Raw genomic sequence first — 20,121 nt, forward strand, 5'->3', positions numbered from 1 at the left:
AGGCCATATGAAATCTATGTTGCGCTCCTGGTGTCGACGCGAGGCCCGGGATTTGTAGTGTAAAAGACAAGAGAAATGAACGTTCACCTATCAGATTATGTATTTTGCTATCCTGCTGGGGAGTTGCACGTCAATCACTGTGTGGCCGAAGGCAATACTTAGTAAATTAAACACATATGCGTCCCAGGAGTCACCTCTTCTGTTTAAAGAAAGATCTTGCAGGTGGTTCCACCATATCCACTGTTTGCAATTTATAAACTAGACTGCACTCTGTCGAGGTGCCAACTTGCGCAAGCACAAGTTGTGTGCAAGCATAAGCACGCCATGAGGTGCGCTCACCACTGGCATCACCGCTTCCAAAGAAAAACTGATATATTATGACCAATGACATCACCACTGGCGTCACCAGGAATACTGGTCCCTCATTGCCTGTTAATGATGACGTTGCTAGAGAGATGCTACTCACTCCCTGATTGGGCTACAGTCTTAAACAAGAGAGGACACACGCACACAAGCACACACGCACGCACGCACGCACGCACGCACGCACGCACGCACGCACGCACGCACGCACGCACGCACGCACGCACGCACGCACGCACACACACACACACACACACACACAGACAGACAGACAGACAGACAGACAGACAGACGGTACATACAGTACATACATACATACATACATACATACATACATACATGCAATTAACTAGATTGCACTGCACTATGTCAAGGTGCCAACTTGCGTCCTGTGCATTGTGGCCATGTATGGCCTACTTGTGTGCCAGCAGAGTGCACAAGTAGCCGTAGCCACTCAGGGACCAGTATTCTTGGTGACGTCACCATCAACAAGTGGGACCTGATATAAATATAACACTGGGCAAACAGATACACCAGAGAACGCAATACTTGGGCACTTTGCTGGCGCAAGTAATAATTAGAGGTTTTGGCAGACTCTTATCCAGAGTAACTTACAAGTGAGAGAGGGAAATAAGCAGAGTAAGCATGAACAGTAAATAGTCAAATGAACAGAATGCAGAGAGAACAATGTACTGTAGTGGCCTAAAAGGAAAAACAAGGATACCAGCAATGAGCCTAGTGACAGATATACAGTATCTGCATAGTAAACTATCAAACAAATGTGACAAGAACAGATACAAGGAGAGTTTAGTGCTAATAATGTGAAGTCTGAAGAGGTGAATGCTAGGGGGTGAGGTGAAGGTTGAAGTCTATCTAATCTATCTATCTAAGTGCGAGCTAGGGTGTGGATAGGTTTGATAGGTATGATGATTGATATATTTTTTTTATTTTTTTTAGGAATAACCCCTTGAGATGTAACTGTAGCATCTCGTTTTCGAGTGGGTCCTCGACACAATGATACGATACAATCAGCAAAAGAACAGCAATACCATTAGCGTGGCACCGCTGATGCTTGGCCTCCTAACAAAGTCACGCATGATGAGTTTTGTGAGTTTTCAAGTTTAGAGGAACCAGATGAAATGAGACAGAAAGAATAAACATAAATAAGTCACCAAAAGAACAGCAATACCATTAGCGTGGCACCGTTGGTGCTTGGCCTCCTAACAACGTCTAATAGAGGAGATGTATGGACAGAATGTTGGCCTGAAAAGTCCCATTTAATGAAATCATTTCACATTTTCCGGAGAGCAAAAGCAAGAATCGTGTGCAGAGAAATTGTTCCCTGTCAGAATCAATATGTGTTGTTGTCTATAGGCTCAGACAACAGCATGCACAGCTAACACTCGTATTCTGGTTTAAAAAGCTGCTGATTTGTGGTTGGAGAGAGGATGGTATTCTGTGTCGAGAGCGATTTAACCCAGGAGTAAGTAATGTAAAGCCACACATGAGAAAGTGTAACCACTAACACGTTAATTAACGTCAAAGCTGGTCAGAGGTGTAAAGTAACAAAGTACTTCTTCCACACACAAACACATACAGTTACCATGTCACATCTCGCATACGCAGGCATGTGTGTGCACAGAACTATGAATGCACACCCATGTACGCACGCACACGCTCACACACACATCTCTATCTTTCCACCCCTGCAGTGTTATCCCCTCAAGCTTTCTTCTCAAGTCTTTGGTCTTCTCCTTTGTCTCTTTTTCTCCTTTCCTTTCTTCTATTCTCCTCCCTTCTCTCCTCCTCTTCTCCTCCTCTTCTCTGCTTTTGACTTCTCTCTCCTCTCCCTTGTTCACCCCCCACCCCTATCTCCCTCCCTCGTACTGCATAATGAATCATGCAGCACTGCACTGTACTACATAACTTTTAAGATGTGTGTCATTGATTGAATCCCCCCCCAAAAAAAATCATTCACTGTTATTGTTTGAGAAAACAGGTCTTCTTCACACTTTTAGCCCCTAAACAAAAATGTCGGTACACAACTGCTCTTGTACAGCTTTCACACCACATGATAGAAATAGATTTATTTCTCTTTATGTAATTGTTCTGTGACTTTCTACCTCGACTTACTTCATATAAACATGCCTTTTTTAGTGAGTTAGATGCTAGTTTCTAGTCTAGCTAAGAACAAAGTACATGACTGGCAGTCTAGCACTCTGAAGCACTTGTCGCCTGTCGAGACCGAGTGTTACCACTGAACGATTAACCTGCACAGATAACGGGGGACATAGATGGTTACGAGAGCTATCGGGAGGGAAATGATGGAGAAAAAGAGGACATTTAAAAAGAGATTTAGACAGATAACTGGCAACCACTACAGTCAAGATGATCGTGTTTGTACCAGCCGGAACGCACGAGCAAGGCGGGCCGGCCTGGGTCACCACCCAACAGCACCAGTATTACCCATTCACAATCCTTCTTGTCCCCTCCCCACAGCCACTTGAAGAGGCGGCAGCAGCATCAAGTCGCAACAGTTGATCATAAAAAAAATATCAATATTGTTTTTATCCAAATTTCACGCAAATCGGTACACATGATCTCTATAGTCAAGTGCTCAAGACGGATCTGTTTGATTTGTCATAATCGTCACTGTCTGGCCAAAACCTCTTAACTCCATTTTTAAGGTTTTAGATTTTTTGGCATAAATCAGGGCTATTAAACACCCTTTACAGCTCAGTGTTGGTTAAAATAATATTGAACCAAAGGAAAGTAGTAAAAACACAGTGGCCGATAGCGGTGAAACGTGCATTCGCACTACGCTGAGGAACAAATGCCACCTTTATAACATTGCCCTGTTACTGTAATATTGTCAGGAGGCCGATTTATGCAAAAAATAAAAACGAATTATATTAGACCTAAAAAAAATATATATATATATATATATATATATTAGAGATGCGCGGATAGCGGTTTTAGCCGCGGTGGACCGCGGTGATCCGCGGTGCAGTCGGATTTGGATCAATCAAATATAATTATTAATTAATTTCGGATATCCGCGGATGAAATAATGCAGGAAATAAATTATGGCCTAATATATCTATCAATAAAAAGCGAAATCTAGGTATGCTTGTGTCTGTGTTAGTGTGTGTTATTTTGTATACTTTGTAAAGTAACCATCATTTTTCATGAGGCAATGTGCAGTCCACGATAAAACTAAACAGCTGTGTCCACTTAAACGGCATCACGGCATGCATCGTCGCACTCATCATTACCTCTTGTTGCGCTGCGCTTAAAAGTGAATCTCTCCATAGTCCATATTGTAAAGTACTGTACAGTAGGTAAGTTAAACTTCCCACTAAGTTGTGTTTGTTCCTCTCGCTTTCGCTCTCTCCCTCGCTCTCTCTTTCTCTTGTGTGTCTGACTCTGTCTGCCTGCATGTCTGGTTGGTCTGCATCGACGCACAGCACCGACTCCAAAAAAAAAAAAAATAAAGAAAAAAAGACGAACGGAGACATTCCGTAGGCTAGATCAATGCATTTCTGTGATCGCACAACTAAGAAAACTAACAGGGAATAGCCTACCAGAAAATAATATTAGCCTAATAATAAGGGTAATAATAATAATAATACTTTTGAAGTTGCGGATGAGGATGGTGCGGATTTATAAATTGGATGATATAATTAATGCGGTTGGATGGGCGGATAATGAATTTGCGCGGATGGATTCGGATGACTTCAGAAGCCTATCCGCGCATCACTAATATATATATATATATATATATATATATATTTTTTTTTTTTTTCTTTTTTCTTTTTTTTCTATGCACTGCCCTTAAAGGGGCAGCGCTACACTGATATTGTATGACAAAGCTTACAAGTGGTTCTACAGTGGTTGACAGAATGGTGCAGGCTCTGTGCGCTTGGGTACTTTGGAATTTACATTATTCATATCATTGCAGGCTGCTGTGTGCACACGACTTGTTGTCCAGTGACGTTACGCCTACAGAGAGCTTTTTGTGTCTGCAGAGAGGATCTGAATATGCAAGGCTTTTTAGGTCATAATTTAATTAAGACAAATAAATAATTAAATAGAATCTCACTATGGCCTTTTTTCCAAAATTCTCCTGGGTGTTCAGGGGTTCCTCTGCTTATCGGGGATTTGTTTAATTAGAAACTGTTAAAAAGTGCCACGGCCCAAAACGACAAGATCATTAACCAACCAGTATCCAACTAGATGCATCCAGTTGGATAACGACAAGATCATTAACCAACCAGTATCCAACTAGATGCATCCAGTTGGATAACGACAAGATAATTAACCAACCAGTATCCAACTAGATGCATCCAGTTGGATACAATTTACTCATTATGATAATAAAGTTGCGCTATCCATAAAATTGCTATCGCACGTACGCGTGTTTGGGAAGGTGCCATGGCACTGGTCCGGAGGTTCATTAGTCCGAAGGTTCATTAGTCCGAATTTGTTAAGAATACTATGCCTAACCCTGACCCTAACCCTAACCTCAGTAACCCTAACTAAATTCTGACTAATGAACCTTCGGACTAATGAACGTTCGGACTTATGAGCAGTCCCCGTTTGGGTGAGCGCATTGCGGGTCCTCAGACCACCCGCTATGCCAAATCCGTTTGGTTGTTTTGTTTACAAGAGCACCTGCAATGGAAATGTCTGGACAGACAGTTCATGCCAATTGGTAAAAAAGGGGTGTGGCAGTGGGTGTGGCCTAAGGGGCAGCATAGCTAAAAAATATCAAAACAATCATTCATTTTGGGATAAAAGCACCAAATATTATATTGGAAACAAAACTGGATATTGGGCCATTGCAGATTGTAGTTTCTTTTTTGTCGTTAGCAATGGCAGTCAGGTGCCATGCCCTCAGATTAATGGCCTACATCAAGGGTCTTCAACGAGGCGTTGTGAGCTTGTAGATCGGCTATTTTCGGCAAAGTGCTTTGGGGGAAAAGAGCACAATAAGTACAGAGTGAAAGTTCACGTTTTTTTAAGTATTGACGGTTCAAGTGGTTAAATATCTGATAATACAAATTGACATGAATCCAAAATACACTAATGATTGTGCTGTCAAACGATGAAACTATGGAATCTATGAACAGGTTGTGGGGGGTCCCTGCTTCATCTCTCTCTCAACCAAGGGGTCCTTGGCCTGAAAACGTTGAAGACCCCTGGCCTACATTATAACCTCACTCTAATTTAACATTACATCGAGCAGACATCTTTCCTAAATGCTTCCTGCACAATTGCTGCCTGGTCATCATGGAGCACATCATATTGTCTTCCCATGCATGAACTTGGTATGATTAAATGCCACCATGATATAATAATGTCATCAATATATAAATATAATATAATACAATAATTAAATTTACATTTACACTTTACATAAAGTATGTATGCATTTGTACTATTTGATTTGTTTCTCTGGGTTTTAGGTTCCAATGGGATTGGAAAGTCCTGCTGGTGGCCATTTTGAAAAATACCTGGCATGGCCACCAGCGTCCAAATTTGTGATAGTCCTATAACTAGTTTTGTTAACGATAAATCTATCAACACGTCTGCCAATTTTGATGGCTTTATCACAAGATTTTCATAATGTTGAGGAGCTATGCCATCTTATAGAACACACCCACTGCCACGCCCCCTTTTGCCAAATGGCATGAACCAATGGACAGTTACTGAGCTGTTGTTCAGGTCATAACCAATCATTCTACACACTGTGAATCTACTTCTATTGAAAGTTACAGTATGCATGTTTTTACAGGCCACTCCCATTGCGACACCCTCTTTTAGGCAATTAGTATTCACATCCGCAGTCGCACCTTCACGCTCACACACTTGACATTCCTGCAACAGTTTAGCCTCCTAGGACAAAAAACTGTAGCCACAGGGTGGGTTAGGAAGATTAATTAGACCAACCGCTGGTGGCCATTTTGTAAAATTAGAAATTTGCCACGCCCCAGTATTTCAGTTTTGTTCCCAATATATATATATTAGGGGTGCAACATATCGAACCGAATATCGAAAATCGAATCGAACCGAGAAATATCGAACCGAATGACCCTGTATCGATGTATCGAACAATACAATACAATACCACTCCACATCCACATTCCCCCTGGAACCCCCTCAAGGACCCCTATGGGTCCGCAGAGCCCACTTAGAGAACCACTACCCGATAGGTTGGGTACCGTATTGTTCAAAGTTAAAACAAAATAATACATAGTTATAAAAATACATTTATAAATCAAGGACATTTCTGTTTATTTTTTTGTATCGAAAAAGTATCGAACCGTGACCACAAAATATCGATCCAAATCGAACCGTGAATTTTGTGTATCGTTGCAGGCCTAATATATATATATAATATAATATATCTATCAACACATCATCAAATGTTCCGCTTCTAGCTACTGTAGGCCTGCCTATGCGCATATGTGACCATTTTGTTCATTGTCTATACAGTAGAGTTCATGTTTACTTTACTTAAAACAATTTCACACTAACACACTTCTAGCCTATGTCTCTCTGGATAAACTGTGCGTCTGCTAAATGCCTTATGCCTACATTCTAAATTGTAAAACTCCTGAGTCCGACTTGTCCCATCGACACACAGCTGTCTGTCTGTCTCTCCTCCACACAGCTGTCTGTCTCTCCTCCACACAGCTGTCTGTCTGTCTCTCCTCCACACAAGTGCGTCGCACAAAGAACAAGGGACCCCCAGGAGGAGGTGCTGTTGTCCTGACAACCAAAGAGAGAGCCACAGTCTTGTGAAGGGGACAACAGAGCTATAGGCACGTGGCGCGAGGGAGGGGGTTTGTTAATGCATATGAGAGAGAGAGAGAGAGAGAGAGAGAGAGAGAGAGAGAGAGAGAGAGAGAGAAGAGAGAGAGAGAGAGAGAGAGAGAGAGAGAGAAAGAGAGAAAGAGAGAGAGAGAGAGACTGGTGGAGTGCAGAGATTTAAGGAGGGACTTGCTGATCATTACTCAGTCTGCCCCCCATCTCTCTCTCTCTCTCTCTCTCTCTCTCTCTCTCTCTCTCTCTCTCTCTCTCTCTCTCTCTCTCTCCATCGCTGTAGCTCAGTTCACGGTGCTGCACGAATGCAGACTCAGAGTGCAGTGTAGTGTTGTAGCCTAGGCATCCGTGGAACTAGACGGACCATAACACTTCACATGCTCGTTCCATCCAAAGCATCTTTCTTTCAGTCATTCTTAACACGAAGCCGCTGCTGCTGTGTCGGACATAATAGCCTTCTTCACATCACCTATCAAGTTGTTTTGGGGACATAAACAACACGTTTTGAGAAGTCCGGAGTGGACCAAACTATTTTATTTTAATTCCCTTTTCTCTTGGATCTATATCGAAGTGCGCATCTTTGCTCTGCTATAAAAAAATGCAGGTCGGACGGAGATCGCCGTATTGGAGGCAACTGCAGGCTTCTTTTTTCCGACTCCTGTGTCTTATTCCCACAGGATTCCCCGTCCGGAGTGTGGATATGCAGCGAGCCACGGATAATATCACCATCCGACAGGGAGATACAGCCGTCATCAGGTAGGTGTGCCTGCCACCATGGGTACCAACTTTACTCTCCTCTCTCCTCAGCATCCAACCTATACTTCACACACAAACTACAGATACATGTAGGCTACATGCTTCCACAATGAACACAACACACTGAAAATAACACCTGTGGCTGTGGGTCCGGGTTCCCACATGAGTTTTTAAGTCCATTTTAATACCTTGAATTTACTGCATCAAAAGTATTGAAATCTATATAATCAAACATTGTTGGCCAAATTGTCAAGAGACAAACATTGTGGAGAAAAAAGGTCAAACATCAGCTAAATTGTCATAAAGAAGCAAACATTGTGAAAATAGCCAATCTACAAGCTCACAACGCCTTGCAAGGCTAGCTGTTGTGAGCTTGTAGATCTGCTATAGGACTAGGCTACTTTCACAATGTATCTGAACCGAGTCAAACTAAATTGAATGCCTCAACTACATTCCAAGTGCTTATCAGGGTGGGGGACCGGGGGTCCCCAGTTCAAATATGATTATTTTGGGGGGGGTCACAGCCTGAAAAGGTTGACAAACACTGGCATAGCAGACCCAATATTTGGGTTTTGTGCGTAAGGGACTTGAGGTAGCTATTTTGCAAAAACAATCATTTTGTTAAATTGATCATTTGCAAAAAAGAAAAGGAAAAAAACATCACTTTTTAAAATCAACAAAAGACGTGCAACAAGATCTTTATCAAAAACCCACGGTGGAATGTTATGAATGTACATGGGTTCTCTCTGGGGAATGCAGTGCATGACCAAAGAAATGGATGAATGTCTAAAGTGGTGACTGATGAGGATGCATTCATTGCTGAATGAATAGTTTCATCCAGTGTATCGCACTGAATTGATTGCACTGATTTCAAGGAGGAAAGTTCAATTAGATGCTATCACAGTTTTTATCCAAAAAGAAAAGCAGGACAATTAAGTTTCACACAGTGACCGGAGATGCAATGCAATCTGAATGGATCTGTGAATGAAACAGCAGGGAGAGGCTGGAATGGAGAGAAGAGAATAATAATCTAAATTGGTTCCCCAAAGAAAGCTTGAGCAGCCAGGATGCATAGCCTGCTTGAGAATTCTTATGGGCAAACAATTTCGAACATCATTTATTTACCCCAGAAAATGATAATGATTTGTGCTCCTCCAGTCTACTATATATTTGGTTTGTGTATAGTCAGTTCTTTGTGTCAGAAAAAGTCTGTCAGCCCATTTAATCAACCCATTATATAGACCTGTGGTTCTCAACCACAGTTCCTAACCATAGACTCAAGTACCACCTCAGAAAATATTTGGTACCATCATGACTGATGTTAAAATACAGTAGCATACAGTAGTCCTACCTCATCCCATTGAGCTATACTGCGTTATGCACAACACAGGAGACAGATTTATTCATAATAAGAATAGGTCATTTTCACAGTTTTGCACATTATGGTAGCACACTAAAACTGGCACTTTAACACCTGCAATTCTCACACCCTCATGCATGCACGCACACACGCACGCACGCACGCGCACACACACACACACACACACACACACACACACACACACACACACACACACACACACACACTCACAGAGAGACAGAGAGAGCAATACATTCACTTTATGGATTCCTTGCGGTGAACAGGTGCTTCCGTTCAATTACAAGAGATCCAATTAGTCAATTGAGAGTCATTGAGTGGTGAACTTTGCCAGAGATCACAGCTATTTGTTTCACTATCTGTCCAGTTGGCTGTGTGGGCTGTAGATCTATCCATCCCCTGAAGACATTCCCTCTAACAAGCCAGCGGTTCTCAAACCTTTACGTTTCTGTTGCTCATGGACATCCCAACACATAAGCCAAACTACAGCTGCAAGCTCACAACACATCACGGTTGCTAATTTATGAAAATGTTTGCCTATGACGACTGGTGTCACAAGAGCTGGTGACTAAGTAATAAATACTTAGTTTGTATGCTGTACATTGGAACACGTGTTTTATTTGTATTTTATTTTAATTTTTTAAATAACAGTTTTTTGACATACAAGGACTGAACGCTTTATCATAGTCCGAGGTGAAGGGTGATCACCTACATTTTTAGGTGATAAGTTATCACCTAAAAATGAGATAACAAGTGGAGACCATCATAGTCACGGTCACCTCCTCTGTGCCTCTGAAAGCAGGGGGCACACTGATTGGTCTAGATCAACCAATCAGTGAACGGGGCGATGGGGAGATGTCTGAAGGTAAAAACAGAGGAGAGATGTCGGGGTTCGCGGTGAAAGCCCTTCACTGTGGCGAATGACGTAATGCAGTAGTTTTCTGACTTTAAAAGACTACACCGCGGTGATGGCTTATCACCCCAGAGGCTTTATCAGAGTCCAAGGTGAAGAGCTATCACCTCAAATTTTAGGTGATAAGCTATCACCTAAAATTGTGATGGCCATCATAGTCACGGACTCACGGTGAAGTCCTATCACCGTGACTCTGTGCCTCATCATAGCCACTTGTTTGTTTAAATTAACCTCAGAAACTTTACTTCAGTCTTGCTTATTTTCTGTCTTGCCTCAATAAACAGCAACTCTCAATCAAATAAATAAATAAATGCACCAAAACGTTTCACACCCATTTGACACCTGATAAATTGGACAGGGTTGGGAAGAGATGCAGGGCCACAGTGCGAGGACTTTTACTGTCGCATGCGGGCTGGGAGGCACAGCGCGGCTGGTAATTTGTTGAAGGCAGAGAGCAGGGGCGTCACAAGGGGTAGGAAAGTGTGACTGAGTTACTGGGGCCCAAGGTGGAGGGGCCCTAGTAACTTTATCTATTGAAAAATAGCAGATATACAAGCTCACATCGCGGCACCGAGTGCCGAGCTGCGAGCTTGTAGATCTGCTATTTTTTTAAAGTTGTGAAAATGTGTGAAAAACGTTGAATATATGTATTTTTTAAGCGAACATTTCTAACTCAAATTTTGCTTCTGGGGGTCCCTGGAACTAAATATTTTGAGATCGGGGTCCGTGGCCAAATACATATCATCTTGGGGGTCCTTGACATAGGTTTCTTGCACAAATTTTCACGATTTTTCAAAAATAGCAGATATACAAGCTCGCAGTGAGCTTGTATATCTGCTATTTTTCAATTGTTAACATTCATGGGGGGCCCGCAGTGAATCCTTGTACCCAGGGCCCAGAATTTGGTGTGACGCCCCTGGCAGAGAGCCCTACTGATTCCATAAGCTGGTGTTTGTGAAAGGCTGAGCAGATATTGGTGACCTGGAGAAGTAATATACCCTGCTCTCCTTCAGTGGAGCCCGCAGGCGTCAGTCCCCATTTGTGGCTCTATGGCCCGACACGGCAAAATGGAAGAAAAACAAAATGCTGGGGTCCAGAACGGAGCTTTGACAAGAACACAGGCCCACATGCCTCGCGGCTGAAATGAAACAAGAAATCTATCTATGTTTACCGGAGTGCAGCAACAATGTCACACTGCACTCCTTCTATTCCATGTTCAAACAGGTGGTGTAAAGTAACTAAGGACATGTACTCAAGTACTGTTACTTAAAGGAGTAGTTCACCACTTTTCAACCTGTCTTCATATAATAGGTCCTCACTAATGTTCATGATAAAATATCACAATTTTTTTCTACTCTGTCCAAGTCTCCTAGGAGAGCTGTGGGAAGTTCAGAATCCATCGTCTTGTGACATCATCATTTTCCCAAAAAAAAAATTTAATCAATATTTTTGAAAAAAATATTTAGATTTTTATTATCGCGAGAACAATGGCTTCCACTTTAAAATTGCAACTTTTCAGGAATAGAAAGCCTGCAGTTTCTATAAGCTGGATTGGCAATCGATGATGTCACAAGACTATGGGTTTCTGACCTGCCCACAGCCCTCCTCTGAAAAAAAAAAAGAAAAGCTATTTTTGAGTGAGGACCAATTATATGAACATAGGTTGAAAAGTGGTGGAGTGCCCCTTTAAGTTCACTTTTAAAGTATTTTTACTGGAGTATTTCCAATTTGCTATATTTTTACCTCTGCTCCACTTACATCTAAAGAGGCAAATATTGTACTTTTTACTTCACTACAATTATTTGAAAGTTTTAGTTACTAGTTACTTTGTAGATTTTGATTTTTACAAAACATAAATTAACCACTTCAGCCCTATGAATACTTTGAAAATAGGTGATCTACAAGCTCAAGTAATAATATAATTTAATGGCAATACTTGTGTACTTTTACTCAAGTACATTTTTAATGCCAAACTTTTATTTCAACAAGTAGACCTATTTCTACATTTTTGTATTGGTACTTTTACTAACACCTGCACAAGCACAACATGTGAGTAGGTTCTTCCATCACTGGCCAAAACATTGTGTACTGTTGTGAGGGCCATTATGAGAAAGTTGAAGGCTTAACCAGCTCTGTATTAATGACAGAATTTAGCATAACTATAGTCTTGCACAAATAATTGTAGTTAAGGAGGGCAAAATATATATATATATATATATATATATATATATATATATATCCACAATTTTCCCCGGGGGTTTACTGGAGACTATCAGGACCAAACTTCCGGGTTTAACAGCAGACATACAAGCTCACGTCGCGTCGCAGATGCAACCCGTTGTGAGCTTGTAAATCGGCGGCGGAAGATCGGTGCAAACGTCTGCGCAATGCACTATGGGGCGTAGGAAAATCGTGGATATATATATATACAAGATGTTTCACGCATGTGTGTGAATGCGGCCTAAACACTATGTATTAAAGTTTATCTTAAGCACCAGACATGGGACACAGCCTACAAACAGTAAGCTACAAACAAAATCACACCCGTGTGAACTGAGCGGTGGTTTACCCCCCCCCCCTGTGTGTGTGTGTGTGTGTGTGTGTGTGTGTGTGTGTGTGTGTGTGTGTGTGTGTGTGTGTGTGTGTGTGTGTGTGTGTGTGTGTGTGTGTGGCCTGGCCTGAACAACAGTGCCCCTCCCTTAACATGTGTGGTCAGAAAAGGTACTACACCACAGGCTTGAGGCTACATACAGACCCACCCACCCACATACATACATACAAACAAACAAACATACATACCTACACACACGGCCACGCTATGGAGACGGTGTGACCACCGCTCAAAAAGGGTTCAGCACAGCTGGCGGATGGCAAAAGGGCTGAAGTGGTGTTCATCTCAGTGTTTTATACTGGTTGGCTGATTGAGGAATGAGGCCCAGGTGTGTCCCCAATCTCCACACCACTCCTCCAATCTCCACAGCCACTCTCCAATTACCATGCACTGAAAACACTCAGAGCCATATAGGGCCGTAACAAATGGTATTATCGATGGCTGTAGTATTGCTATATGCAAAACAACCAATGCATGGCATGTATCCCTTTAAGTATGAATCATCTGGAAGGGCTCAGCAGAGCAACTGTTCATCTCTCGGCGTCTTTGGCGGAGCAGAGGGTCAGAAGGTTAATCTGGTTGTTGTGAAGCAATCGACCATATCAGATGGTCTTAAATGAACCGTTTCATGCCAATTATTCTACACTGCCGTGAGCCAGTCAGATCTAATGTATTTATTGAATCGCCGTTGATAGAGCGATTTAGTTGTTTTTGGCATTGAACATTAGGCAAGGCAAGGCGATTTTATTTTTAGACCACATTTCAACAGCAAGGCAATGTGATGTGCTTTACACAAAACATCAAGCAAAGGAAAAACGATTATAAAAATGACATTAGGATGCATAAAAAAAGATAAAAGAAAAAAACTCTAATGACTCAATAGAACAAATTGAACAAATAAATCAAAGGTACATTTCTTTGCTTTTTAGACTTTATTAAAAATGTGCAAAATGCACAGGTCAGGTTATGACTGATAATGACAGGTACCAGTAATAAAAAACAAAGAAAATGTACTATGGCCAAAACACGCCATGCATTTAATAACAATATCCAACCAATATGCCAATAAAAGGGGACAAGGACTGAGAGACAGATTGCACGGATGCATGTCTGGGGTCTCACAGCACACGGTTGGTTCTACAGACAGGGATCTCCAATAGGTTGTCAGACATCATAGATGTCATAGGACTTTCACATAACGAGTAACGAAGTAAGCATGTATGGGGCACAAGGTTGGTTCCACAGACTCCAACTTTTGTACACGGATAGCTCAGATTTTTGCCTATCCACGAGTTTCCAACGCCCCATAGTGCATTGCGCAGACGCTGTACCGAGCTTCCGGCGCCGCAGCCGAGTGTGATTTACAAGCTCACAACAGGCTGCATCTGCGACGCGACGTGAGCTTGTATGTCTGCTGTTAAACCGGAAGTGTGGTGCAAACAGGTCCAAATAATCTCCAGTAAACTACCGCGGAAACAGGTGGATAGGTTCTTAGCTGCTTCCCCTGCCGTTACTGTACTTGCACAATGTACAGTATGAAACAATTTTTTTTTTGTAGAACCGCCGATATACATGGATCTACATATATGCGTATCAGGGATCTCCATATGTGGGTAACTGGTCCGATAATGAATTTCGTCCTGTGCAACTTCGCCCTCTGCGCGACCTCGACCTTTAGGGCGAGGTTGCTTTTAGGCGTCTAACTGGTAACTGTACTTTCAAAACAAAAGTTTAAAACTAATTCCATCTACAATGTAGAGTATTTCTACATTGTGGTATTGGTACTTTTACTTCCATCACTGCATAAAGGGAGGAAAAAGTTCCTTTGCAACAATTAGTTCAATTGCTTTTTTTTATTTTTTTATTGTTCTGGCTTGCACGGCGGCCTCAAGCGGCAGTGTTTGCCACGGGAAGTGCTAGAAACTAATTGCTATTCAAAGCATTAATGACACAGTGCGTGTGTGATTGCTCCACTCTGGGTCAATTATCTGAGCTTTGGCAAATGTCTGCCTCCGCACCTTATTTGTCAGCGAAGACCGCTTTTGTCTCCTTTTGATTTGCCCTGCAGGGCCGATGTCACCGCTAAACCCCCGGATCTCTTTTAATTTGAGTTTGAGGGATCAGGCGTGCGTGTGAACGCTGCTAGGGGCTCACACAGTACACGGGAGATGACATCGGAATTATAATCTAACTGCCTGAGGATCACCACCAGTGCACCCATTTGCATTCGTCTTAATTATTAAACGTTTAACTATTGAGCCCTGATAATTATCTTTCATAAAGTACACAGGCGATCCTCTGTGCACTCCAAATGACTTCCCTGCGACATCTTTAAAGTAAGACTCTGCGCTATTCACCGCCGGCGCCATTATAGCGTTCCACTGCATACATGCAGAGCAGTGTTTCTCAAATGGGGGTAAGTGTACCCCTAGGGGTACGCAGAGGTACTACAGGGGGTACTTGAGAGAACATGGAAAATGGAAATATTTATTTTACTGTTATGTTTAATGATAAAACATTGACGAATGTGCTGCTCCATAAAGCTTTAAACCAAATTAAGTACACTTTATTACTGTTACTGAATAGAAAACAGGCTACTTACTTTTATTTTCAACATATTGACAAAAACTGGACTTTTGATGTCAGTATTTTCTAGTCAAAATGTTGTTGTCGATTAAAGGGGGGTACTTGGATTCATATAATCAGGAAAAGGGGTACTGAAGCCCAAAACGTTTCAGAAACTGATGTAGAGTACAGTTTTTTTAATTGTATTATTCATAATATTCTTATTAGGAAATACCAAATACAATCAAACAGATGTACGTGTGTTCATCTAGAGTAGTACCCCCCCCCCCCCCCCCCCCCCCCACACACACACACACACACACACTCACGTACAAACACACGTACACACACATAGTTTATGTAGGCCTCTGCAAAAACAAAAAAGACGGCTATAACAACAGTGTAAGTGATATTCGAGTAGATGCAGATTTCAGTAGGTAGGTGTGCATAAAATGCTGAATTGAGGGAGATTGTCCACACCATTGTCAAAAATAAAGTAAGTAACAGATTCTAATATGGGATAACTAAAAATGTAACTGAAAAAGAAAGAAGAAAAGAACAGGAAAAGGAAAAGGGAGAAAGAAAATGAACGAGGACAGGAGGTGAAGGATATAGGAGGGAAGGGGTGGTACAGGGGTCTCAGTCGGGGGGGAGACTTTGTAGTGACTTAAAGTATGTTATAAAGAGACTCAATTTATTGAGGAAAAGATTGCGGTGTTACCCTTAACAGAAGATATTATCTTTTCCAATTTAAGATAGGACATTACATCCCTGAGCCACATGCAGTTAGATGGAGCCTTAGATGATTTCCATAACAAAATAATGCAAATTCTAGCCAAGAGGGATGTGAAAGCTATCTGTTATTGTGGAGAGTTTATCTGAGTGCAGCCGCTTGAGACCCCAAATATCGCTATTAAATAGTCGCTCCAAAATGTATTGAGTTTTGGGACAAAGATAAAACATGTGACTCAGGTTACATGGTTACACACTGATTTAATATAGATGGAAATATTTTGGTCTAAATTTTGAAAAGTGAACTCTATGTAGTACCTTAAAGACGGTGAAATCAAAAACATGTTTTTCACACTTTTAGAGCATATCTGTAGTGATAATGTGGCCATACCTAACACTAGATGCCAAAAAAATAGAAAAAAAACTATTTTTGTGTATATGTATATCAAAGGTCCCTAAATAGGCCATTCTTAATTACTTCCTGTGAACAGAAATTCAAAAAGTGATGACATAGATAGACTTTTTGAATATAAATGAACCTTTGATTACATTCACCTGTTTGTTTCCCATTGCTGGCTCCCATTACTCCCATTACTCAGATTTTAAATCCCATCGCCTGAAGGGCTGGTCCCCTCGGATTGGTTCAGAAACACACAGGCTTCCTTTTCAAACTGAAACTTCAAAATAAAATACCCCAAATAGTAGTTTCATTGGGTCTCAGTAGTTCACCCCCAAAATGACTTTTTTCTATTGATTACTCACGCCATGGAGACTTTAATTCAATAATATTTTTAGTTTTTTGTTGCATTCCTAAGACAATACGGTAATTTGATTACAATAAATGTATCCCTATTGATTCCGGATGGGGCCCCAAATGCATTGACTTACTTTGGAGAGGAAAAATCAGACACAGGCAGACATACAGTACACAGGACTCCCCTATTGGGTCCTCCAAGTTTTCCTTGTTCCTCTAAGTTTCCTCTAACAAGATGGAGGCTAAACAACGGTATATATGAATTACAGTATAACCGTGGAACTCTTTAATTGGTTCTTAAAGACTCTGAGAAGCAGTGGTGTGATATGGATTTTAGAAGTGGTGCCCCTCTAAATTTGTGACGTGATGTTTCATGTGCGTGCATATTAGGCGTGCAGCTAAATAAGTCTGGGCTCGCCGAGCCCAACCGAGCCCACGGCATCTCACCCCTGCTGACAAGACGTAGGGTCCTCAGTGGTAACTTTCCACTAGACCCAAGGTTGTTGTACAGTGCTATACAGTATAAGCATGGAAAACCAGTGTCACACCGTCCATATTAACACATATATATTTATCTATATATATATATATATATATATATATATATATAATATATATTTATCAATATATTTATCAATACAAATGATATGATATTAACTAGTAAATACTAGTTCTTGGCCATCTGGCCAGTGATGTATATCGGACCAGTTACCCATATATGGATGCCATATATGGGTAACTGCAGACAGGGATCTCCATGTATGGGCATAAAAGGGTATGATGACAGATGTCATAGACGTCATAGGACCTTCACATAACGAATAACTGAGTAAGCATGTTTGGGCTCACAGCATGTCTCCATGGATCTCTATATATATAGGTACCAGGGGTCATCATGGGACGTTATTCCTATATGAAGTCCTGTTAGATATGGGCTTAAGTAATCAATAGAAAACAAGTCATTTTGGGGCTGAACTACTCCTTAAACTGTATATTAGTTCTAGGCTTGCATAAGGTATGGCACATATGGAGGGAGCCAACCCTAGACTTGTACTAGGCTTGTAGACGGGACCTCTGTCTACGCCCGCCACCCTTTTCTTAAGGAATTCATATTGTCTCACAAGAGGAGTGTCAGAAAATAGCAGACCTAAAAGCTCACAACGAGCCGACTCCGCAACGCATTGTGAGCTTGTACTTCGCGTGACGGAGCATAAATTAGGCCTTACAGTTCACACCTGCTCTAAGCATCTCGCCCTCTCTTTCAGTGCTTTTCTGCTTCTCAGCCTTCCAGCCAGGATTGTCCTTGTCCAGCTGCACTTACTTGACCTGATTCAGGGTCTGTTCTCTCACTGAGAGAACAGATGGAATGATTCACTGGTATGGACCAATGAGAAAGTGGGATAAACAGAATGAACAGAGTTAGAGAGCAAACACGGAGGAAGTAGGGGAAAAGAGAGAATGGGTGGGTGGGTGTTGTGAGTGGGTGGGTGAGTGAGTGAGTGAGTGAGTGAGTGAGTGACTGACTGACTGACTGACTGACTGACTGACTGACCGACTGAGAGGCTAAACACATGGGGAATAATATTGGAGGTGCACAGTGTGCTTGGTCCCGGTCGTTGGTTCTGGCCGCTTGATGATGTAAAGTTATTTCCACTCAAAAAAGTGAGAGAGAGAGAGAGAGAGAGAGAGAGAGAGAGAGAGAGAGGGCTGCCTGGACACTATTGGTACAATCGGTATCATAATCCTCTGGACACAGGAAACAGCCTACAGGATTTACAAATCAATCTCATTTCGATGTAACAGCGGGTGTGCTGACTGTCTGCCAGTCAGCTCATTATCTCCTCTGCCTCATTTTGGGGACAGACAGACAGACAGACAGACAGACAGACAGACAGACAGACAGACAGACAGACAGACAGACAGGGGACAGAGAGAGGTGAAGGGACAGGGGGAGCTTTGTGAACAGCTCTCAGTTCACCCTGTTAAAGGGTGGTATATTGGTATATTATAACGAGCATTAGTGAGGACTATTACCGAGTCAAACTAAACTTTGAGAACATTTTGGCTAAGTATTATTGTCTTGGTGTAGACACTTATGTATATAAGTTGTGTATATCTTTTGGCACTGTGCGTTGATTAGTTCCCAATGTTTGAATGAATGGACCATTGTGAGTGCTTTTAGTTTGCAATATGCTTAGAAAAGTGCTATAAAATTGCAATCCATCCATTATAGAAACTTTAATTACTACTATTTTTTGTTGTGTTTGACTTTTTCAACTGTTCTTGACACTTAATATGTATATATATATTTTTTTTACTTAGTTTGTTCTGTATGGTTGATTCTTCTCTTGTTTGTTTTTGCCACTCGGCTGTACACTACAGTCCTTTTTTTCTTTTTCATACTTTCCTGTAATTTGTAACCTTAACTGTGGGGCCGCCTCTGGGTGACTTAATTTCCCCCTTGGGATAATAAAGGTTTCTATCTAACTATCTAAACGTAATGCCTCAACTCCTACATTCCAGGTGCTTATCAGGGTGGGGAAGATCCCCATGTTCAAATATGATTATTTTGGGGGGTCACGGCCTGAAATGGTTAAGAACCACTGAACTATGACCAAAAGTCATTAGACACTTCCTTCTAATTGGTGTTGGTGTGTAATTGTGGGCTCGCTGAAAGCAAGCACACGTATGTTATCTTCGTTATTTATCTATCAGTCAAGTTCTCCTCAAAATGACGTAATCTATCTGTCAAGTTCTCCTCAAAATGACTTAAGACACTGCCTTTGTACCGACAGTACAAAGGCAGGGCCCTTAGCCAATGAGGTGCAGCCAAAGGGTAGATCTTTGTGCCCTTACGTACATGGTGTTACATGTGAGCCCACACTGTTTCGTAGGAACAGCATTTCTAGTTTGAAAATGGTACCATTCCAGTGAATGGAAATCTTGCGGCAGCCATATTGACCTGGTAGACAACTTCAAAATGTGTGGTTTCCTGTTTCAAAATGTCATTTGTCAATCCTGCATTGATAATTGCAGATGACATTTTAGTGATTACTTAATTGTCTCAAAAAATCCACTCCCAGTGGTTATTAAAATGGTCTTTAAAGTCTTACATTTTGATAGCGTGTACTTTGACTGAAATTCACCATGATTTGCATACAGATTTTAATTTTGTCTGAAACACATAATTATCATTCACATTCATTTCGAAGGTTAATAAG

The 20,121-nt window shown here is 41.5% G+C and overlaps 1 protein-coding gene across 1 annotated transcript in view; it reads left to right on the forward strand.

The window, feature by feature from the left end:
• Positions 1 to 7,789: 7,789 nt before the first annotated feature.
• LOC308308022 (limbic system-associated membrane protein-like) overlaps positions 7,790 to 20,121 on the forward strand; it is a gene marked incomplete at both ends in the record, with an annotated part of 166,718 nt that continues 154,386 nt past the window's right edge. The window contains one exon of the mRNA XM_080753378.1: positions 7,790 to 7,947. Within this exon, the coding sequence (XP_080609504.1) occupies positions 7,790 to 7,947 (158 nt within the window). The remainder of the gene's footprint in view (positions 7,948 to 20,121) is intronic.

This window comes from Nannobrachium achirus (genome assembly GCF_963921795.1).
Source record: "Nannobrachium achirus genome assembly, chromosome: 22".
Classification (NCBI taxonomy): domain Eukaryota; kingdom Metazoa; phylum Chordata; class Actinopteri; order Myctophiformes; family Myctophidae; genus Nannobrachium; species Nannobrachium achirus.